Source organism: Falco punctatus (genome assembly GCF_963210335.1).
Source record: "Falco punctatus genome assembly, chromosome: 1".
NCBI classification, from domain to species: Eukaryota; Metazoa; Chordata; class Aves; order Falconiformes; family Falconidae; genus Falco; species Falco punctatus.
The window spans coordinates 106,445,445-106,468,550 of NC_137580.1; the positions used below are offsets into that span (position 1 = coordinate 106,445,445).

The window sequence follows — 23,106 nt, forward strand, 5'->3', positions numbered from 1 at the left end:
GTTGCCAGTGCACCATGCCCCTTTCTGCCAATTTCAGCTCCAAGGTTGCTTGCTTCCTTTCTTCCCTCCTTGCCTGAAGAAATCACTGTGAACCAAATGCAGGGAACAAATGGCTCATGGCAAACTGAGATTATGGCAGATCAGAGTTTTCCCAGGTATTCCAGCATGCCCTCTCCACCAGCCGTCAAAAACTCTCCAGCCTTGTATCTCACAGGAACCATAAGAAAAGAAAAAAATGCTTCCAAACCAAGAAAGCCTGTCAAGCACAAGACTATTCAGACTAATGTGCTACTCACCAGCGCCTCATTGGCCTGCCTGGCTTCATCTTCCAGCTGGAAAAGACGCCTTTCCAGCTCTTCTTTGGCTCGCTCAGCTTCTTCTCGGAGTTGCTTCTCCCTGGCCAGCCTTTGATTCTCCATCTGGAAATAGAATGAGCAATACCATGTTTGTGGGTTTGCAGCAGAATCTCATCTGGGCCTGAGGCAGCACAGCAAATGAATCTAATGAAGAACGGACTGCTCACTAGCTGGTGGACTGATACTCACCAGAGATGCAATGCTGAAGCTGCTTGCACTCTGCAGCACTCAACCCCTCAAACAGGTAATACTGGCTGTTTCAGACTGCTGGAAGAGCACTTGGATCATTCTGTTATGTACCCCAAATCTTTGCGATCACCTGTTCAGTTTCACAAACATCACTTACATCCTCAGATGCTGTACACACACTACAGCTGTTCCCACATTCAATCCTGCTGCACTTGCTCACCTCCCACACTCACATATTGATGCAATGCATGGACAGCAAGGGCACCAGCTGGAATAATAATCAGTGTTTTTAACAATAGAGAAGCAGAAAGAATTTACCTTTTTTCTAGCTTTTTCTTCCCTGGCTTGTGCTTTCATTTGCTGGATCTCTATTGAGTCCACTTTTCTTCTCCTCATAAATAGGTCATGGTTTCCAATGCACAACTGCAAAATCTGGATAGGAAAAGCAGAGCAAATGTGATCTTGATATACTTGTGCTCCAGCCAGAAGGGCAAAGAGCCCCACACTGACCTCACAGGACAAAAGCTGACAATTCTAACTTCAGCACAAATGCTGGCAGTTGCTTCCCTCCCATGAAAATCAGCACCCAGGGCAGGCTCATGCCCAGGTACGTAATAGTTCAGAAAAGTTCATAACAGGATGAGGAGTTGTCCTTCATGGGCCTCCGGTTCCATTTTCCCAAATAAGAACAGGCAATAGATCTAGGCCAAGAGTATATAAGACATAGCTGTGGGAATCATCACCTGTGTTGGCCCCTCCACAAACTCACTGAGAAGTGACCCAGCCCCTGTGGTTGTGCTAGGAAGCAATCAGTGATGATACAATTAGCCAGCTGATTAGGTTTCTTCCTTGTTGCTTCTCCCAGAAAAGAAGAGGCAGTAGCTGATTAAGAACCCACAGCTGCCAGATAGGCAGATGCTGCAGTGGCTTTGTACCTCTCCATACACTACATCCTCCCCTTCCAGTAGCTGGATTTCCCTTTGTGATTTGGACCTTCCTTCACATCTTGCTTTCCAGCCATCATCTCCCCTTCCCAGAGAGGACAAGTGTATGTACCATGACTTCCCAGACAGAGCAATCCTCAGGAAAACACATGCTGAAACACAGTGCTCCCTAGCCTCTCCATAGTTTTTTACACACAACATTTGTCACTCAGATATCAATACTACCAAGCTGTTTTAAAGAAAGAAAACAGGACTCTTACCAATTTGTTCACTTTGAGCTGAGAGGAAAAGAACTTGAAGACTTCTGCTTTTTTGTCAAGAGGTTTAATAGTTAACTACACAAGCAAAAGAAAAAAAGAAAGGAAACAGTGAGAAGAAAAACAAAGCTGAAACTATTAATACTAATGCAAACTTTAGCCCAGCTCCCCTTCTTTTCAGGGAAGCAGTGATTTATGCCACAAACATGGGGAGAGTAATGCAAAAATGTTTTCCTCAAAAGAATCAGAACCAGGGTTGCTGTTACACAAGTTCCTCATCTGCTTCTGTAGCAGGCTATGTTAGAAGATAAAGCCTCCTACAGATCCACCCCGGTGCTGGTTTGGATGGCAGTTTTCATAACGCCACCACCTGTGCACCGCATACTATACCAGGAGCACTGGAACAAGCACTGGTTATCAGGAAACAGAATACATTACTAATCCCCAGAAGCAGTCATTCTTAAAGTCAAGGAGATGTCAAACACCTCTCTGAATACCAATCACTGCAGATGTAAACAAAATGTATCAAGGGCCTGAAGGACTTGTTCTTCTGACCATCAGTCCTGTCTTCTCACATTTTCAGCCCTATCTCCCAAACCGTTTCCAGACAACACGAAGGGCTTTCATGCTTCCAGGTCAGTACACCCTGTTTCACTTTGTAAGCTGTGCTTGGTTTGGCTGCATAACAAAGTATGGCTCCATTCTTTAAGATCCTGTTTTCTGTGACTCATGGGTTAGCAGCACTCTATTCCTATACCTCATTTGCAATGCAATGTATAATTTCAGGCCAAGTCACCAAGATCATAATGTCCTACAGCTTGCTTCACCCTGTAGGTAATAACTGGTTGAATGTGTTGCCTTGTGAGGAGCAGGGATGTGAATGTGTCACCAAATACAGTGGAGCTTTAATATAGAGCTGCCGAATTTCCCAGCAATAGGGAGTTAAAGCAGTTTATTCACAGACCAGAAGGGAAGTTTAGTGTTATGCAAGAACCAAAAACTTTGTGGAGGCGGAACTCCTTAGGCTGCCCTGCCTGATTTAATGTCTGCACATCTAACTCCGGACAGCAAATCTCATCCTCAGTGTTTTTTCAATAGGCCCACAGAAAAAGGAAAAGGCTGGTGCTGTCCTTTGGCTGACAAATTCCAAGCATTCCAGTATCAACATAGTTTTTCTGGTTTTGTTTTTCTGATTATAGCCTTCCATGCAGCCTCATGATTTGCAATGAGACTGAATTTCACCCCCTTCCCACTGTACTTTCTACAAGTAAAAGATGGACTCTGAAATCACAGTGAAATTGCAATGGCAGGGTTGTGCTGAAGGCTGAAATCATGTACTGACAAACCGGCAGAAATCAGGCAGAAAAACGTGCGTATCTCCCTGCATGTCTCCTCCTGTCACAGTGCTTCAGACCTCATCTACAAGGACAGCTTCTACATGTGAAAATGACAAAGTTTTATGGATCATCTAATTCCTGCTGAGTTAACCAAAGAAGCTAGTCATGGTGGCATTCATAATATCTATCTTTTTCAGAGATCAACACACTTGTTTTGCAAAGGACAAGCAGCAGCGAAGGAACCAGAACAGAGGGCTCCACAATGCTGGAGAGCTCACAGCAGCCTCTGTCTCCTAGGGGAACCAAGGTTATGCAGCACATCTGAAAGGCAGGTCTGTTATTTTTAGTTTCGTAACAAAGCTCCCTATGATTTTCCCCTTCTCCCCCAAATTATTTAAACAGAGACAGCTTTCAGCCTGTTCCAAGAATCCCAGTCCACACCCATGTCTGTATAAAAAGAATAATATATCAAAGCCATCATACCTCTTTCTCACTATAGGAAATGTTTCTGATAGCACTCCACTCAAACGACTTATTTGGAGAGAACCTGTTATTAATGCTGTAGATATGAATACCTTTGGCATCAACTCCAAGTAGGAGATCTGTATGGTTTTTATTTTGCTAAAAAACAATAGATATCAGTAAATGCCATTTATGGTGACAAACAACCACAGACAAGAACCATACCTATTCTAATGCACTGATATTTATCTGTATTTTTAGGAAATAGATGTTCCCAGAAAATATTACAAATGTTGTCGCTGCTAGCTAATAAAACCAGTCTTCTAGGCTGACTATAGCAGCTCAAACTTTTCGTCTATTTCTCCTTCTTCCTATTACGCACCCAGAGCTACTCAAGACATTTGTCAGATTGTAAAACATTAATCTTTCCTGTTTTATTCACCTACTCATTTAGCAGGCAAGTAAACCAAGTCAGGACAATCAGTACACAGCCCACCATCAGCAGAGAAAAGCAGAAGTCAGGAGTCCCAGTTCCAGACTCCCTGGAGGATTTTAAAAGGGCAGTACCATCATCTACAGCTATTGAAAACTGCTAAAATAAAGCACTTACAGCAATTGGAAAATAATTGACACCATACATTTCCAAGTCTTGGGCAATTTTCAGGTAGTTCATCTCAGCTTCATCCCTAGAGAATAAGGCCATGATTACACTTGGACATTCCTTTCCAACCTTTCTCTCTTAGCTGACTACATTTCCCACTTAGAAAAGAACAGACAATCTGGTCCTTTGTATTTTCTCTAATTTTGCCATCTTCCTCTCAACAGGAAAAAGGTAATAAAGCCAGCATCTTTACAGATTAAAGACAGTACAGCTGTACCTATTTTGAATCACGTTTAGTGTAATTTTATTAAAAGTCTTATCCTTGCATTAGTTTTGCCACTCCATCATTATTATGTCTTGGAAATCTACCCTACCATTGTTTTCCATGACATGAAGATACTTCCTTCAGGAAATAGTGTTCGTTGAGAAATGAGTACTGAACAAGTTCTAAACAGTTTCAGGCAGAGGCCAAAGAAGGGTGAGAATCTCTCCACCTACAGTTCTTCTCCCTTCAAGATAATGCATCAATAAGTCTTGAGGAGAACAGTAAAAATAGTGCAGAGGCACCTACAACAGTCAAAGAGAAACTGAACCGAAATATTAGGAAAGGCTGTCTCTGGGTGCCAACAGCTCCTGCTTTTTGTTTAATTGAGTTTCCAGGCATGCTGAATGTCCACATGGACTACCATCAAAACTCAGTCCTGGAACTATGATGCTGTGTCTTTACTGTTTTGGTTCCTTGATAAGTATGCTGATACTCTTGAGCCATGATTTCATAAGGTATAAAATATGTTGGATTCATTCTTTTTATTCTAGGGGGAGACTGGTGTGATATGGCTCCAGAAAGGCAGCGGCTGTGTAGGGCAGACACACCAGCAACCCCAGATAGATAACAGCCTTAAAAGAAAAGGCTAAACTCTCCGGGCTAACTGCAAATTCAACACAATTCAGACTTTCTGGAGGAATTTCTCTCTGCTAGTATACATGGACTCTGCTGAGACAGGACTCCTGTTTTAGATACACTAGGTCATGAAGTTCTGCAACAGCCCTCAGCTCCTCTGTTCACTTCAAAGCAAGTCCAGTTTAAAAGCACTTTGAGCCCTACACAAGACTTTTTACCCCACATGAGTGGGTGTTTTTATCCTTGGTTACAGCTTAACCTATTAACATCACAGCATGGAAACCAATTATTTCTTTGCTCACTCTCTAGAAGCCAAATTTCACTGAAGACAGCAAATAACCAGTTACTGAAATGTACAGGATTTCCAAAAAATGAAATTTCAATACCTGGCAATACCCCTATGTTCAGCATACCAAGCAGTGATCTTTTCTTCCCACATCTCGGCTGTCAGCTGATACTGCCTGAGGACCTACACAAAAGGAAGGAGTTTTTTTGTCCTTTGAAGATATAAATATATGTGCTGCCTCTCTCAAGCAATCACAGCTCATTTTGACAAGTTCAGGGCAAACTGTTTCTAATGCTCTGGTTAATCCCACAGCAATATCCATGTTGCAAAGAGTATACTCAAATATTTGGTTTTATAACAGAATAAAGACTTACCCTTTTGGGTAAAAGTTCATCATGGGCTAGAAAGCCTGGCTCATGAAAGCTTGGGTCATAGTCACCATACTGTCCCAAGAAAAGAAAAGAAACTTCAGTTTGTTGGATGCAGAACACTAAAGAACTTGTTTCTGTAGTTTGATGCGATTGCTTGAGACAGATTTTGTTCTGGTTCTCCTGCATACAGAGTAACACATAACAGACAGGCTCCCCTCATCTGAACTGTCCATGGAAGTTACTTCCAGCCTTTGTGCTATGCACATGGCTCCAATACAGCCAACTACGGCAGCCTATAACCATCAGCCCTCAGCAACCCCAGGTATGAAGGAATCTCCCATGACTTCATACCCTCCTCCAAACTACAGGCTACATTCAGGTGTGTAAGCTCCCCTACTCCTATAGCCTACTGCATATAGGCTGGGCTGCTGCAGAGGGCCAGCCCTACTCAGAATTTGTGTTCACCTCCTGCCATTGTGTAAGTTTGGCTCTTAGTGGCAAAGTGAACTGTGTTCTGGGAGATATTAAAATACATCATGTCCTTCCATTGTGAGCTCTGGTATCAGCACCTACTGTATCCAGGGACTTTTTTTTAAAACAACAGGAAATAATTCTAGCTGGAAGAAAGATTACATTAAAATGTTAGGTCCAAAGAAATTCCCTACATTGCAGAAGTATAATATATAAGCATAGAATATAACAACAAAATCCTTGGAATAATATCTAATGCTTATTTTTCTAGCTGCACCTGTACTCCCAGGATGATCTACTTTAATAGCAAATTTTAACACTGCTGTGTTTTGCATGCCACCATGTATATGTGTTGGTTAAAAAGAAAAAAATAAATAAAAAGAGAGCATTTCTATACACAAACCTTGGCCTGAACAGCATAAGAAGCCAGTAAAACTGTTGCTTCTGGAGAACAATAGATTTCCTCATCCAGTATTTGTTTCTTAACCTAAATCAAGAGAAAAGGGGAGTAAGTTAAAGAAGCTCTAAGTCAGGACTTATATCAGGCTCGAAATGAAATTAGGCATGCCTGGACTATAACTTGGCACCAAACCACCTTTATGAGTTAACAGCAACAATAAAATGGCATTCAGAAACACAGGAAGCCTTTACTTAGCATTACATTTAATGAAAAAAAACCAACCACAAACAACTTTTGAAAGCTAAAGTGTCTTAATTTTAAGTTCACAGAAATGCCAATTGGCTACCTCACACATTTATATAAAGGAGTTCTGAAAAAGAATCTGCTACAAAACATTAACATTAATTTTATTGTCTGCACTTCACTCCTTTTAACAGCTCTTTATCTTCCTGCTCTGGAAAAGTTAACTTTACATGTAAATCATCAAATTTTAAGTTGGAAGGGACCTCTGGAGGTCACCTGGTCAAAGCAGGTCCAACCAGACCATACAGCTCAGGGCTGTCCAGATGACTGATCTTGCCAAGGACAGAGACATACTGAAAATTGTAATAGCACATTCTAAAGCTTTCCAGAAAGAGAGAATAAAGGAGACCCCACAAAGAGAAGCTAATAGGGCTACAGTGGTCCAAGCACAACAAAAACATAAGGGCTTAAAAATAAAAGCTCAGTATAAATGGTAAAGCATTTTAACATACTTTTTGTTTTAATAATCTATGGTGCTACCAAGATCAGAGGTGTAATAGTTTGTAAGATCTCACTTGGTTTTAAACCAGTTGTGTAATTTTTACTTGAAAACTTAAGGAGGGAACAGGAAATTAATCTTCACAAATCTTCTTCTCAGGTGTAATGTACTTAGCCTACTAACAAGCACAAGACAAGAAAATTTTGCATTATCCACAGTCTTAAACATTTCCAAAAAGAAAAATTACTGGAGATAGCACTAGGCTATCTTTAGAAATACACTTTGGCACTGTACGTACTATGAACTGAAATGAACCACCATGAAAGTTTTTCTTTTAAATTTAGCCTCTGGTGAGCACAATATATGAACCTGAGTTATAGTACAGGGAAAATTCTTTCTGAGCTGTTAAAATGGAAAGAATGAAAAGACTGAAAAGACTTTTCTTCCAAATTGGAAAGCTCCAGCTTTCATACTCCATGGTGCAAATCATGTGTTTTAGAATTTAGAACAACTTAAGACAGATCACCCATAAGTTCTGTTTTTTTTTTTCTGATCAGTTCTTACAAGAACATTTTGTTGTGCTACTTTATGAAGGAGTAAATTACCTAATCTATAAAAAGACAAGATTTAGCTTTAGTCATTTGCATTTATTCACACATTTTGCGAAAAGTTGTTATGCCACATTAATTTGTAAAGGTCTGAATAGTCAGTAGAGCTGAAGTCTGTAGTCATCCAGATGTCTGTACATGTTTTCCCTATTAGCATCCAGGTGTGATCTTAAATTCTTATAGTCAGGAAACTTTGCAAGTTCAAATTTGTTTCAGTCTTGTTTTTCTACTTTGGAATGAGAAGAATTTGTTAATTGCATATCTGCTAGTCAAGGCAGGTTCAAGGAGAGAAGAAAAAAGCGAAAAAAAAAAATCAGGATTAAAAGATGAGGAAAAGACTTCTGCCCCTCTCATTCCTTTCCAAAATTAGCTTAAGAAACAAATTGCCAAGCGGTTAAGGGTTCTGGATAAAGTTTAGTTAGTATATTAACCCTCAGAACAGCATTTTCCCATTACTTCATTAATACATACTCCTCAGGGAACAAGGGTATTTACTGTGTTTATTTACAGATGCAGACTGAATTTATGCCATACACCCAGTCTACATGCACAGACACATAGTGCTGAAAGCTACCAGAACACAGCAACACCAGAACGCTGGCTGTAACTTGCAGAGGACTCTACAGCAACTCAGGAGAGAAGCTGGATGTCACACCTACTGGAACAAACAGCTGACCAACAAGTGATCATTCCAAACTCAATGCCTATATACCTACTGCTGCAGCTTCGGTGCACAGCATGAGTTTTCCTGGTTGATGCATCTTTATTTAGATAACTAAGCACTGCACTCCAAAATTTGGCCCTTTATCTACTTTTCAATGTACCTAAAAGAAACCTAACAGTTTCTGGAACAAAAAAAAAAGTGGCAAATAAAGCTGTCTCTGCAAAGCTACTAGCATCAATACACATGGGTTTTATTACTTTTACTGGTTTCCATCTCATGAAAATTTTAAAATCTGTAAGAATCACCGTGGCATACAGACCAAGCTGTCCATGCAGCTAACATCTCTGCTTTTGAGCACAGTACTTCTGTCCTGCAGCTCCTCAGTAGCTGCCCCTATGGCAGAGCTCAAATGGGCTCTGTTCCCTATAATGAAGATTTGCCAGGGCTGGGATATTTTCTGCTACCCTGAGTAGTAGGCACCCGCTTCAATGTGGTAGGGAAGACAACAAATTGGCTAATTTGACTGCAAGAAGTCAGCCTGTACAAGTCTGGACATTTCAGAAGAAATACCAAGGGAACAGCACTTCTCATCACAGGCTATCAGACAATATGATGATGCCTCCAGACTTTGTCTTTAAAAGGATCACTGTGGTGAACCTCCTGTTTGCTGTGTACACTGCTCCACTCCTTTTCAAACTTGCTAGATGAACAAACCTGTATTTCAGAATGGCTATCAAATTCTATGATCTTTTTCCCTACAATCCAAAAATGAAGATTTAAGAAGGACAGATTAGGGAGTTATTGTTTTCTAGTGACTGTGCCTTCTACAGTCATACACAAGATCTCCCAGTAACCACCTGGACTACTTTTAGGAACTCACAAATTTTAGTTTCAGGGATAGGCTGCAGTTACAGGTCTTGTTCCATCTGCAGCTGATAGGGGTGAAAAAGCTTATTGTCCCCAACTGCTTATCACCATTCCTTCCCTCTTCTCCACCTTCACAGCAGCCACCATTAATTGCTTGTGTAGTCACTCCCCCACACAGTGCATACATCTAATAACAGGTCTCTTATTCTGCTCATTTTGAAAGAATTAGGTTAAGGAATGGTTACACAAGAGGATACACCAGCAAGTCTGAGATGAAGATGACAAGGAGCTGTTGGGACTCTCTTCATCCAACTTGGCTGCAGCCAGAGCAGGCCAGATGACAGTTCAAGATAACTTCTGAAACTGACAAAAATGATGGCTTCACTTTATACTTCTCAGCACTGACCAGGTGGGGCAAAAGCCTCAGTTCTTCAAGCAGTGCCAGCCTTCCATGGATTTTTAACACATATTGTAGGAGCAAAACAAGTCTGGAATATGTAGACATGGAATTAACACCCAAACTGCCAGGTGTAGAAGTAATTTTACATGAAACTACGTGTCTCAGCAATTTAACTCCCATTCCTAGCACAAACAGTAACTGAGAAGCCATCAAGAGAACAAAAATCTGCAGAAGGCAAACAACAGTCAGCTTACCAGTACACAAAACCACAGCAGTCAGGACAAGTGTTTGTATTTCATAAAAAAAGATGAGATCTTTACAAAGACACCAATACAGCTGAAGCCAGCAGAATCATTCTGAGACTAACAGCGGCCAACAAGATCAAAGACAATACAAGAGGACTGGGGTAAATACAGAAGGAATTAATGGTTAAAAAATGTTCCTGACCTGAAGGAAGAATAAATGCTGGGTAATTTCTTGTAACAGTTCCTCTTCTACCTTCTCTGGGTAGAATTTAGCCAAAAAGTGAAAGCTAATGGGATCTTCTTTGGGGATTTCTTGATCTAAAACCTGTTCACAGATGAAATAAAATCAGCACCAAAAATGGTACGCAACTGTCTCAAAATAATATTCCAGAGAAAAATCAGAAAGCAGCTAAGAACCCACTTAAAGCAGCCTTTGCGTATTTCAGAAGGAAGGGCAATGCTGAGCTTTAATCTAATAGCCATCAGTGCATATAGTTGTGACTGATATGTGATACTTTAGGTCACACATGATAGAAGCAATCAGACCAAATAACACAATGAACTTTAGTCTAAAAAATTATAATCTAAAATTATGAGTCATCCCATAACACATTCCTTTAGCTCCTGTGCTTAAAAATAGTAGACCTTTTTACAAGTAGAAAATTGCTACACTTATTTTGTTTCCTATACCTTTTTGTCCATCTTTAACCAGGTGCACATTCCTTTTATTGTGTACTGCAAGCCAAAGAACCAAGTCTCCCTTAAACCAAGTGCTCGGCACACCAGGTCAAACAAGTCCTTTCCCTTCCACTTCATCTAAAAGAAAAAAAAGAAAATTAAGAACAGGTATGTCTTGAATGAATTTGCTACATTTTAGTCAAACTAGGCTACCATTTGCCTTTCTCCTATGAACTTATTTCAGCACTAGCTTTGCAATGAAATATGCCTACTGCTGTCTCCAGCAAACATGCAATAGTTACACTGTTTACCTCCTCTTCCTCTCCTCCAGAGAAAGATTCACAGAGCAGCTGCAGTCATTTGACCACAGCATCAAGCACTTCATGAGCACAGGGAATGAGGATTGCACTATTGATTTCCTAAGATACAGCAAGGCTGTATTAATAATTTGTAAAAATCTTATTCAATAGTTATATAAATTGGAGAGACTGAGAGAAGGCCAGGGGAAATCAAAGGAGTGTCACGGCAGAGTGCAGAAGCACCAAACAATGAAAATAAATCCATCGTTCACATACCTCAGCTATTTCAGTGGCACCAAGCCAAGCCTTTATGCTACTCTGATTTAAATGAACAGGAGACTGTCTTTAGAGTAATTTAGTAGCCTGGCTCCATAGAGAGCAACCTTTGATTAAAGGTCCCAAAATTCACACACGTATGATATATCCTTTTTTCATTGAAGAGGCTGTACATCAGTTTCTTTTTTTTGGCTACATGTTAAAAAGATTTCATCAAATTGCATGGGTCAGCCACTAAAAACTTAATGGCAAAAAAAAACTTTTAGGCAATATTTGGATGGAAATCAGAAAAATCAACCCAGCAAAAGAGCAGTGTTTGGGGAGAAGGGAGATCTAGCAAAGGAATACATTAAGCTGGTGTTGTTAACAAGGACTCTGATCTTTAAATCAGATTTTCCAAATCCTTTATTTTCACAAATCAGCCTGCAAGTATTCTAGATCAGTAAATCACAGAAGTGCACTGCTTGTGACTAATCTATTCTGTCTATGAGGCACCTAGTAAATTAAATACTAAATGCCCCCCCCCAAGACATCCAAGTCTCATTAGACTCGCCAATCTGATTGGACTTCGGTTTTCTAACTCCTCTTGAAATAACTGTACATCTTTTTTTGCTTTTCCTGGATGAGTAGGAATTAATCAGGCACAGTTCTGTCTTCCCAGCAGTGCAGTCCAATTCATTTAGCAATTGATCACTTGCTGTATTTGCTTTCTTCCATATTTTTTCTGCAGTCATGATTTCCCTATCCAATTTACTAGATAGCAGTAACCAACAGAAGACAAGCAAGTTTTTTCATTTCATCATTTTTCTCTTCTGCCCAGAGATACAAAACAGAGATACAACAGTAAGAGGCAAACTGCAGCTTACAAATGGCAGATTTGAAGAGAATGTCGCAGATCAACTGAGCACTAAAGTATAATTTGAGAAATTATTTTATAAGCAACACCTTAGGACCAGTTCTGACCAGACTTCTTTACCCAGGCTGGCAGCATCTTAAGGAGTTATGCCATTTATGAAAAAAAAAAAAACAAACCCACAGTTTTGTGGAGAAGTAGGTATACTTACTGACAAGCCCTGCATCATGTGCTGGAACACTTACAAAGCAAGCAGGCCTACTGCTAATTTAGCTGTGTCAGTCAAATGGATTTAATGGAAACAGCTTCAAACTCTGAACAGTCACATTTTTTTAACAGAAGAATGCATCTGAGACTAAGTAATACATTGTTTATAAAAATAACAGACCAGTTTTAAGACCATCCATGAATTTATAAACTGAGCTCTTCAAATTTGTGTCTTGCTAATACAAAGGTCAGTCTCCATCTTTCTAGCGTTCTGCTGAGGACTCTTACCTCACAGCTGAACTCCATTTCAGCATCCACCGTTACAATTTTGACTTTAAAAGTCTTTGGTTGTTTCTTCTTCAGGCCTCGAATGGACATATTTTTTAGTTTATGAGGATAGCCACACCTGAAATCAAACGTGTTACATTTAGGGCTTGAAATTAAGTAACATTTTCTTGGCTAGATTCCAAAGCAGGATGAGTCCAAACTTGCAAAATAAAGTCACTTTTAAACGTGCATTTTTGTGGCCAAGAGAATAAGGATGTTGATACAAAAAATTTAGTTTGGCCTTTAAATTTAGTTTGTTCCTTAAAACAAATGGCTACAAAACAGCCTTACTATCTTTCCTCAGACCTCAGCAAACACTGGGTTCCTGTAGTACTAGGAAGAACATCATTCAGACCTTACATTGCAAGATCCAGGGGCCTGCCTCTCAGTACAGCTGAGGACATCTAGGGAACCTCCAATCCAGCCCTTGTGCTCCACACAATCACCCACATCCATGCAATTCAGCAGTCTCTTGCAACAAAACTCTGCAATGGATGAATGTTTACAGTTTCCTAAAAGTAATACCTGGCTTTTGAATAATGCCAACAGAAATACGACATGCCTCATATCTTTTACATATTCAAGCAAAAGTCTGTTTCTCAAATGTCTCTGCAGCATGTACCTACACCAAAAGCATCAGTGGAAGCTCTGCTTATAAAACACAGTGGAATGCCACATCACACAGCAAAATCTCAGGATATCAAATCCAACTCAATTCTTTTCTACCAGTTATGGCTCCTTGAGCAACTAACCTATTGAGTTTCTTTACAGCATGAGATCTTAACTCCAAGATGATACAAATGCCAAGAATACATGCAGTGAAATTACACCAAATTTCCCACATGCTCTTGGGCATTCTAAACTCACAATGATAAAAGTTATTTAGAAAAGAAATTTTCCCAGTGGAGTTCTTGTGAAACATTTAATTTTACAGAAACCTACAGAAAATTCCTTCACAAATCTTCTACTCTAAATACAGCTGACTGCATGCCATCAAGAAAATTGATGAGACATGCTAGTTCACAGCCACAAGGGTTTTGTGAACGCCATTCAAACCAAACGTTGAAAGTTGGAGTTAAATGATAGTGCGAATCTGCACTATGCAGTTCTCTGATGTTTATTTCCGAGCACAGGACATCAGCCTGTAAAGTTATTTTCCTTTTACTTTACAAAATTAACAGCTCGAACTTGTACAACCTAGTTAGTGTCTGTGAACTATATAGGTCAAGAAGAGACCGAGGCATTCTTGGTTTCCTACAGTATAAGACTATTACAGTGTGGCAGACTTCCAATCTCTCCTTAAGGAATTCCAAAATAAAGTTCTAGTCTAAACTGAAAAGTTCCATTTGCCTGTATCTTCCAGGATTTTATAAAATATCTTGTCCCTTTCTTTGCTTCTGCTGAGCTCTAAATCGGTTTGCAAATTACTGATTTTTTTCCATCTACTTTGCACATGCCCCTCATCCAGAAATTTCAAGTAGTATTTAGCTACTTGAGGTAAATGTATACGGAAGTTTTTCTTTTCAAATTGTAGGGAAGTTGAGGCAAAGAACAGATGAGTTAGTTACCAAATCATATGGACATCAGTGGCAGAGTTGAAAACAAGTACTTGAGGCAACTCTGAGTGGGGAAGAAAAGCTCAGAAGGAAATTTATCTTTCTGACACCACTGAGATCAGCTGAGTCCTTCTCTCTCTCCAGTTGGCTCTTGTAAAGCTTCTGCTGAAGTCTTGTTCAGTTTGAGGCAACACACTTCAGGAAAGATAACAGGCTAACTGGAAAGAATCCAAAGGAGAGCTCAAAGGGCTAGAAAATAATCTGTGGCAAAATGAAAGTATGGGTTAGTACAGAGAAGGGACAAGTGTGGCGAAACATTATTATGCCTGCTCTTCATAACCACAATGGTCAGAACAAGAAGTAATGAACTTAAATTGCAGACCGGTTACACTCTAAGAAAAAAATCACTAACAATAAGAATATTATGATGCTGGAAAAGCACAGGGTGGAATTTCTGTTTTTCTGAACTTCTATGCAAAACGGTGTACAGTATCTGCTCCCTCCTCAAGGCTAGAGGGAACTACACGCCCTCAAAGCACACTCCCCAAACTGGCCCTTCTGCTGCTGCCACCAGCCCTAGGAAAGGCCAGTTCACACTACCAACAACAAGTGCAAGCCATAGTAGGCATATCCAGAGCCCAAATCCCACCACCCTCAGGCACCACCTCATCCTCAGGGAAGACTTTAAAGAGGAGTGAAAAACAGATCTTGCCACGGAGTGAGCTTCCTTTATAATTCAGGCAACACCTCACTGCACTCCGAGTAGAGCTCAAGTCCTTTCTGCTTAGCATAGAAAAGTGTTCTCAATTAAGGGGAAAGGAATCTCTAAAAACCAAAACCAACCATAGTACTGTGGTGTAATACAACCACAGTAATATTGACAAGGAAAGCATCACGTGAAGGCATCCAAAACAGCAGTAATTATTCCAGTATTTTTTTTATTTCTAATCTGCAAGCTGCAACACAGCTAACAGCAAAATTATATTTTTGTGTTGCATTCCAAAGGTCTTTCCTGTCCAGTTTTCTTCAAAACCAGAGATTTACTGTAAATAATTGTACCATTGGACACAGCTGTTAAAGCATGAAAAGTACAAACTACTATACAATGCTGGAAACAACCCCTTCTATTAGTTCTAGAAGAAACGCCAATGGCTGAAGACAACGGAGAAAAAAGCTTCATAATTCATTTTTAATATGTAATTTGAAACAGCCAATTGAATTAAACAGGAACTTGGAATTAGGGCCAGTTCAGAACATTCTCAAAGAGTTTCATATGGAAAATGCTGAACAGATAAAACTGAACAACTGCAGAAGAATGTACTAATTTTCTCAAAATATGACAAAAATACCAGAGTGCTTAATTTTGACTTTGAAGTTTGTTCTTTTTTCTTGTATAACCTGGTTGAAATGACAATATAGTTTATTCAACATTTCCAATAGCATTTTTTTCCTTTCCAGAATTTTTATTCCACGGAAAAGTACATTCTGACTCAGTGAAGAGACATTTTTGAATATCAAATTTTCCCAAGAAATGTAAACTGCATTTTAATCAATAGCACTGGTAAAGAAATAGAAAAGGTTTTAATACTGAATAGCATAAATGCATGTCGGATACTGACAACATAAGCAAAAGCACTTAACAGTCAAGTTTTTAGAAAAATAACTTTTTCAAATAAGAGAAATCTTGCCGAATAAGACAATCTGGGTTTGCAATCTTTCATTTAAATGCAAAAGCAACCCACTCTCTAGATCCCTGCTAATCACATTTAACTGTGAATCATGCGCAACGTGTTTAAAGATAAGAGTTTCTGTCATGAGGTCCAGTGACTTATTTCAGCAGTTGCCACTGCTGTTGTGGATCTAACCTAAAGACCCAGAAGTAGCAAAATGTGATAGATCAGAGCATGTCATAACCTTACCAAATAACACACTAACGCAAAATAGGGTGAGGTGATGAAAGATTCCTGTCCAGTCAGACTCTCAGAACAGATAGTTCAGAAGTTGCGAATGTCCACAGCTTCGCCTGCACCTTCGGAAAATTAACAGAAAGATGATAAAAATTTTGCTTGATGAGGGGAACAGAAATTGTGATGAGGAATATAATCTGCAGGAACTAAACAGTCCTGATTCTGCCTTTCAGTGTGTTCATGTCCATCGTGAAAGAACCAACATCCAGCAGCTCTGACTGGATTACAGTCTTTTCCCTTCTTGACAATGAGAAACTAGTGCCTGAGCAAAACGTGGGGGTGCAAGGGAAACCAGCAACAGCAAGCAATAGCAAGAAGAACTGGCAAGGCGACTCTTGCAAGGACTGATGCTTATCTATATCACAGCACTAGATTGGCCATCATGTTACACTACTGCACGGCACATTTTATCCAAATGGGAGATAACCCGTATACCAGCCACTTACGGTATTAACTGAAAATTTCAAAGAGAAAAAATATTAAATCAGCATTTCCCAAAAAAAGCTCAATAAATCAACCAGAATTTAGTACATTAGACAAAGAGAAATATCTCAAGCAACAAGTTTCAACTAACCTTCCCAAGGGTGAGAGTACAATTTACTTTTGGTTTAGCATTTCGAAGGTAAAGGGTAGTTTGCAGGGCTCTCTCCACAGGATATAAAGATTTCCCTTCACACAGCACTTGCTTTCAGTGACAACTGTGCATGATCTATTACCATCCAATCACACTTTGGTCAGCTACACTCAAGTGAAAAAGCATCTGTTTTGACACACAAAAAAACAGTAGCACTTTTTTAAGGTGAGACTTCTCAACAGCTGACAGGCTAGGAATTAATGGCAATTGTGACACTGCTCTCTTATACCCCCCCGCCAGAAAAAGTCTGCCCTTAAGGATCAGCACATGCACAGGAGCAGAAACTGTACCATCTACTAGCAAAGTCCTTACAAGAGCTGGAAACATAAAACCCTCAGGAGCGCAGTGTGGTTTAAAGAAGCAAGGTTTGGGAAGTACTTTATGAGCCACCAACAGAAGATGCTTGAAGCATCAACTGCAGATGTACATTAACATAGATACTGCTACAATTTGAAAGTCCCCTGTCATTGCTGAAATACATACTGCAACTCTTAATCACAAATTCCCCTGACTCATTATGCTTCTCCTGGCTCCTGAATTTCTATACTTAAGCTCAGAAATTAATGCAAGCAATGTGAATGTTAACAATACAGGAAAGCATTGTGGGCTTTTTACAGTTGTTGACTCACACTTCTGCCTGTGCTCCCTGCCCTGCCCAAGTAACAATTTAAGCAAAGAATTCACTGTTTTAAAATGGGTCAGCAATACAAAGGTTTTTCTTACCTCTCAATGTAAAAAGAAGCTATCTAAAGTCACCAGTCGGAATCAAGACTTACCTCACAGATCATTTTCCAAATGAATAAGAAAAAAATAATTCTTTTTAATCCAAAATTCCATATTTTTCAGCAGACATCAATATCCAGCCCTCACAAGTTCTGCCACTGAAAATAAAATCCAAGAACAACTTTTATACTTGATCCCCTTTCCTTTGTTTCCTATGAACTGCAGCATGTTAGCGCCCTCTGAAAAATCAAAGAATTGCTTTCCCAGGTGATATGTAAGGCTCTTAACTATTTCCTGCCTGTGCCAGCAAGACTCCTCCCAACTTCTCTCCACTTTAATTCAAACAGCAAGGCACTAAAATAAGAGAAGCCCATGAATCTTGACTTGGGTATCTGTATGAGCAGATGGACTTCCAAATAACTCCTTTGATAGCATCTGACCAAACTATCCCAACAGTGTCTCCAGCCATACAAGGAATAGCCTGTTCTCACCATACCCAGCCACCTTAAAAAGGGAAGCTGCACAGTGATGTCCCATTAAGTAAACACAATCCCCTACCTGCCCTCTTCCTGTGGTGAGAGATGATGGGACAATAATGCTTACAGAGAACAAGCCTGAAAAGTGGGCACCAGCCAAAATACTTGGCAACAGGAAAAAAAATGAACACATATAAATTATAAATAAAAAAGTAAAAATAATAATAAAAAACCCATCATTAGCCTGAAGTCACCACAAGAACAGAGACCACAAGCTCAATGAGCTGCCAGGAGCACATTACCCCAAGGGCAATGGCATAGTCAAGGCTTTTTGTCATTATTCCATTTGCAAGTTGGGCATTTGGGGTTTCCCACACCCCCCCCAATTGTCCATTTTTTATACAGATTTACAGAAAATTCAATTTCTACCACGGTGTGGATAAGCAAGGACAACAGGCCAGCTCTCCCTTTGTGCATGTTACAATTATCCCAGGTCTACATAGAAATGCCTACAAGATTTGCCTCATTTACCTAACTTTGCAGCAGATCAAAGAGTACACCAATTTGTGTGCAGACCTCCGTGCCATGCAGCCACAGAAGAGCCCACTGCAGCCAGCACCATCCCCTGAAACACGGGGTAAAACGGCACCTCAGCCACCACCCCTGCCACCTCACCTCCTCACAGCACCTGCAGAATGTGGCCTGCTGCGGGCTGTTTCCAGCCTGACAGCACAACGTGGCACCCTAGCAGGCCTTCACACCAAAACTCAGGCTGGATCCAGCTGTGCAAGCCCACAGGGACCAGGGGTCTCCCCACAGGCAGGGGCTCCCTGAGGAGATGAGGCCCACACCCACAGCCAGCACCTGACTGCAGGCCCAGGTAGAGCCCCCTGCCGCCCACAGTCTGGGAAAAGCAGAAAAACCTCATCTTCATCAGTTTTAGCCTCCTACTACGCGCTGAGGCAGCCTCACAGGCAACTCACACGGTGCACCCACCACAACCACCCCTCGCCTGCATCTAATGAGAGCGCGGCGGCTGCCTGCGCCTTTAAACCTGCCGGGAGGCTCCGCCCTCCCCGCCGCTGGCCCCGCCCCGCTGCCGCGCCGGCTCTTCCGGCTGCCGCCCCGCCCCTTCCGCCCCCGTTTCGTTAAGGCCCCTGAGGTGCGGTGGTGGTGTTGCTGACGGTGAGGGGGTCCAGGCGGCGGGATGGTGGGGCTTGGGGTCTGCCTGGAGCTGCGATCTGGGTGGTGGCGGAGGTTCTGAGCTGAGACCCGGTGCTCGCGGGGCAGGGCCTTGCCCCTCAGCCCTCCTGGCGGGCAGGTTGTTGAGGCTGGGCCTGGTGCGGAGGGCTGTGGAGACGTGGAGGGCGGGCGGAAGCCTTCGGATCTGTTCGACCTTACTGGGTTTATCCTTTTAGTCGCTGGGGGAGACGTCCAGCCTAGCTGTCTGGCTCTTATCTTTCTGGTAGCTCCCTTGTGCTTGGTGGGTTTTGCCTATTTTGTACACTCTCGTCTCTCCCCAACGTGGGCCCTGTGTGGATGTTGGTGCTCGGTGTGTTTTATCGGAGGGACTCTCGTACTGACTCCCTTCTCCAGCCTTGTGGCTCACACAGCCGAGTCAACGGTGGTAAAAGCAACCCCAGACATTGCTGCTTGAAGCATTTCATCCTGTGGATGTGTCTCTGCATCCCTAAACTTCTGTTTTGATGTGTTGCAACATCAAAGCAAGTGTCATTTAGCTTTATGAGATGAAGAAGCCTTAGGAGACTTCAACAGGTGTCAGGTGTGTTTAACAGCACATAGGTGGGTAGGAGAGGAAAAGATTATTAATTTTAATGTTGGTTCAAGTCTTCTAATGTTTAGCGATCTGTTTTGCCCATGATTCTTGCAAGAGTGGTGTAAAAAGCTTTCCCTAATTAAACAAAGCAAATGAGGTGGTGGAGTATAATTACTTACAGGAAAGAGCTAGCTCAAAAGTGATCACGCTTACTGTGGGTTACCCAACTGTTTGATATGTCATTCATTCTTTGAGAAGCTTATTACTTCTCTTGGGTTTCATCAGCTCAGCTAATAATGAGATACAGAGAAGTAAATTACTTTCTGAACAAAAGTTAGAGGCCCCTCCCTGTTTGGATTAATTCTGGTTATATACAGACCTGATTAACAGGTCTCCAGCAAAAACAGGTGCTGGAGTGAGTTAAATTCATAGTAACTCCCACAGCTAGTTATTTCTGTATTGTATGTGTGATGATAGGTATGATTCAAAGAAACTTTGTGGGATAAGGTCTCACCCTTGCACTATTATGTCCATTTTTACTGCCATCCTGAAGTAACTTTTCCTGGTAATGGGAGCGTGTTGGTTTAAAACAAGGCTGAGGCAGTGCAGTATATGGAATTTTGAACTACTTGTTTCTACCCTGTTTTTCCAACAAAATGACCTGATTAAGCTGTTAGTCTGAAATGGAAATCATAATTTTGGTATTGATCAGAAACTGGTTACGTTTTTTGTTAAAATAACATATCTGCTTCCTTGTTGCCAGGCACTGGATGACCGTAACTAAACAATGTCTGTACCACGTGGAGCTGTCCATGCAAAATGGATAGTAGGGAAAGTAATAGGAACCAAAATGCAGAAAACTGCTAAAGTGAGAGTGACAAGGCTTGTACTAGATCCTTACCTACTAAAGGTAAAAGCTGGTTAATGATTTGTCTTGCATGGTAACTTTTGTACTGTGTGGAGGAATGTTTTATTGATTTGGTTCTTAGAATTTTTGATAGCTCTTTATAATGCAAATTCTTAAGGAACTTGCATAACAATTAGGCTGTGGGGGTGACTGTCAAGAAGATGAAAAGCAGTGTGTTGTGAGGACACTTACTTAAAAATTATCTGCTAAATGTGTTTCTTTGAAGTGCTTTGTTAATGCACTTATTTGATCTCAGTTGAGAAGGTAAGTTTTTGTTGTTTCACACTTAGATTTCATTTTTCATATTGATTTGTAATATGTTTTTGCTTTGGAAACTTGACATATTAGCCACTTGTACAGTGAATTTTGTAGCAGTTTTTCTGTATGCATAATTGTACATGTTCTTAGTATTTGTGATCTGCTGTACAAGCTCTGTATTTATCACTTCTTGTCAATGTATTTCAACCAGGAAGGTTAAAAGTAGTATTTTTTTCCATTTTTAGATAGAGAAACTGGTATATGTGGGTGAAATAGCTTGCCTTTTGTGAACAGAAGGTTAAGGATAGTGTTAGGATTAGATAGTGGGTCTTGTGGATTCCAGTCCAATATTTTATCCGTAGAAGATCCTGTTAATTCTTTCTCAAAAGAAAGATTCTGATTTCTGCAGTTCAATAAGAATAAATACTGGATTTTTATATAAAAGAAAATTGAGCGAGAAAACTCTCAAATGGAAAACTTCAAAGTACTGATGTCAGGGCTGATGAACTTTAGACATAATAGGATGAATAAGAACTAAAATCAGCTCTTGAAGTGTGGACTGCACAGGAAAGTCATGCAGCTTGGAAGAGCCAAGGCTGCTGTCTTGCTCAAGCAGTGTTGATGAGGAGGAAAGGAAAGGCTAACACAGCAGAACTAGAGAGCAGAGAGGCCAGTGGCAAGTGGTGGTGCTAGGAAGGGGGATCTGTTAAGTGAAGAGCTTGTTATTTTTTCCTGTATCCAAGTGTTCGCTATGAACAGCTCTTTGTACTTGGCTCTTTCTTCCCCATCTCCTTTTCTGCAGGCTCAGCTGGCAACAGCATCCTGAGGAGGGAGATTGTCAGGGAATGGTCTTGCTGTGCTTTCTTTGGAAAGACAGTAGAGTGCACAGTTGCATTTCTCTTCATGATCCAAACTGAGTATTGTTAAAAAAAATACATAAGAGTTGACTTCTCCTTCATAAAATTTAGTTTGGTTTATATTAACTATACATTTGCCAGTTGCTTAATTTTGAAATCTAATGCCAAGGTTTCTTTTTTTTTTCTGCAGTTCTTTAACAAACGAAAAACCTATTTTGCCCATGATCCATTGCAGCAGTGTGTTGTTGGAGACATTGTTCTTCTGAAAGCTTTGCCTGAGCGAAGGAGCAAACATGTGAAGCATGAACTGGCTGAAATTGTTTTCAAGGTTGGAAATGTTATAGATCCAATAACAGGAAAGCCCTGTGCAGGAACCAGATTCCTTGAAAATCTGTCAGATTCGGAAAATCTGACAGAGGCAGATACTACCTATCTAAGTGAAAAACTTCAGGAACTTAAAGTTCATTCAACAGACAAATAGTCGGGGAAAATATTTCAACAGAGAGCTTTCCAGCTTGTCCCTGTCAGGAATGTTTGTGGCCCTGCTGTTGTATGTTAAATGTTTCAGTGAAAGCTGTAGTAAAAAAAATAGTAAATGTAGTTGCTTATAAGAACAGATGTTACAGATTGATAGGCACCTCAAATCATTAAATGAAAACACAGGAAATGTGAGCTTAGTGTTAACACTTCATTTTGCTGCATGTAGTTTGGCCCCAAGCCTTGACAGTTTGAAAAGCCAGCTGCTCACTTGGAGTGACTCTTCTGTATTGAGAAACAAGAATAACCGTATAATGCTTAAGTTTGGGAGGGTCATTATATTATTTGATTGTTCTGTATTTCAGACAGTGGTTTGTAGGATTAGTTAAGATAATGCTATTAAACCTTTTGAAAGGAAGTGCAGAATTTTACAACTAGCTACCTGCATGTGTCCTTATTTCCTCTTCCAGTTGTTCGCACCATACTGCACTGTCGTCTTAACTTCTGAAAACTTTAATAAAAACACAACCACTTGCCTTTATAATGGCACTAAGGTGAGAATAAAAACTCCGGGTAGCTTAGTGTGTGTTGTAGTTTAACCTATCCAAAGCAAGTATTTAGTTCTGGGAGAGATTGGTCTCTTTGAACTGCCAGCAAGAAATAGAAGCTGATGAGAGTACAAAGCAAAAAAAATAAAGGTGGTTAGATTTAGTCTCCTCAGAAAAGCTAATCA

The 23,106-nt window shown here is 40.6% G+C and overlaps 2 protein-coding genes across 6 annotated transcripts in view; one reads left to right on the forward strand and one right to left on the reverse strand.

The window, feature by feature from the left end:
- LOC308058398 (merlin-like) overlaps nucleotides 1-19,094 on the reverse strand; it is a 37,510-nt gene extending 18,416 nt beyond the window's left edge. For 2 of the 4 annotated variants that reach the window (XM_080374096.1, XM_080374093.1), the window contains exons 1-12: nucleotides 14,310-19,094; nucleotides 12,703-12,820; nucleotides 10,792-10,917; nucleotides 10,304-10,426; nucleotides 6,579-6,662; nucleotides 5,708-5,776; nucleotides 5,434-5,516; nucleotides 4,156-4,231; nucleotides 3,567-3,704; nucleotides 1,750-1,824; nucleotides 864-977; nucleotides 297-419 (exon numbers count right to left, since the gene is read on the reverse strand). In XM_080374096.1, the coding sequence (XP_080230222.1) occupies nucleotides 297-419; nucleotides 864-977; nucleotides 1,750-1,824; nucleotides 3,567-3,704; nucleotides 4,156-4,231; nucleotides 5,434-5,516; nucleotides 5,708-5,776; nucleotides 6,579-6,662; nucleotides 10,304-10,426; nucleotides 10,792-10,917; nucleotides 12,703-12,820; nucleotides 14,310-14,317 (1,137 nt within the window). In that variant the 5' untranslated portion in view covers nucleotides 14,318-19,094. The remainder of the gene's footprint in view (nucleotides 1-296; nucleotides 420-863; nucleotides 978-1,749; nucleotides 1,825-3,566; nucleotides 3,705-4,155; nucleotides 4,232-5,433; nucleotides 5,517-5,707; nucleotides 5,777-6,578; nucleotides 6,663-10,303; nucleotides 10,427-10,791; nucleotides 10,918-12,702; nucleotides 12,821-14,309) is intronic. The other 2 variants (XM_080374094.1, XM_080374095.1) reach the window with 2 other exon arrangements.
- Nucleotides 19,095-19,209: 115 nt separating this feature from the next.
- On the forward strand, nucleotides 19,210-22,810 carry MRPS17 (mitochondrial ribosomal protein S17). 2 transcript variants are annotated; one of them, XM_080374154.1, is made up of 3 exons: nucleotides 19,210-19,259; nucleotides 20,638-20,784; nucleotides 22,087-22,810. In XM_080374154.1, the coding sequence occupies exons 2-3, from the start codon at nucleotides 20,662-20,664 to the stop codon at nucleotides 22,375-22,377; spliced, it is 414 nt and encodes a 137-aa protein (XP_080230280.1). In that variant the 5' UTR covers nucleotides 19,210-19,259; nucleotides 20,638-20,661; the 3' UTR covers nucleotides 22,378-22,810. The 2 variants fall into 2 exon arrangements, with proteins under 2 accessions (XP_080230280.1, XP_080230279.1); XM_080374153.1 differs by having other exon boundaries at nucleotides 19,212-19,282.
- The last annotated feature ends 296 nt before the right edge of the window (nucleotides 22,811-23,106 follow it).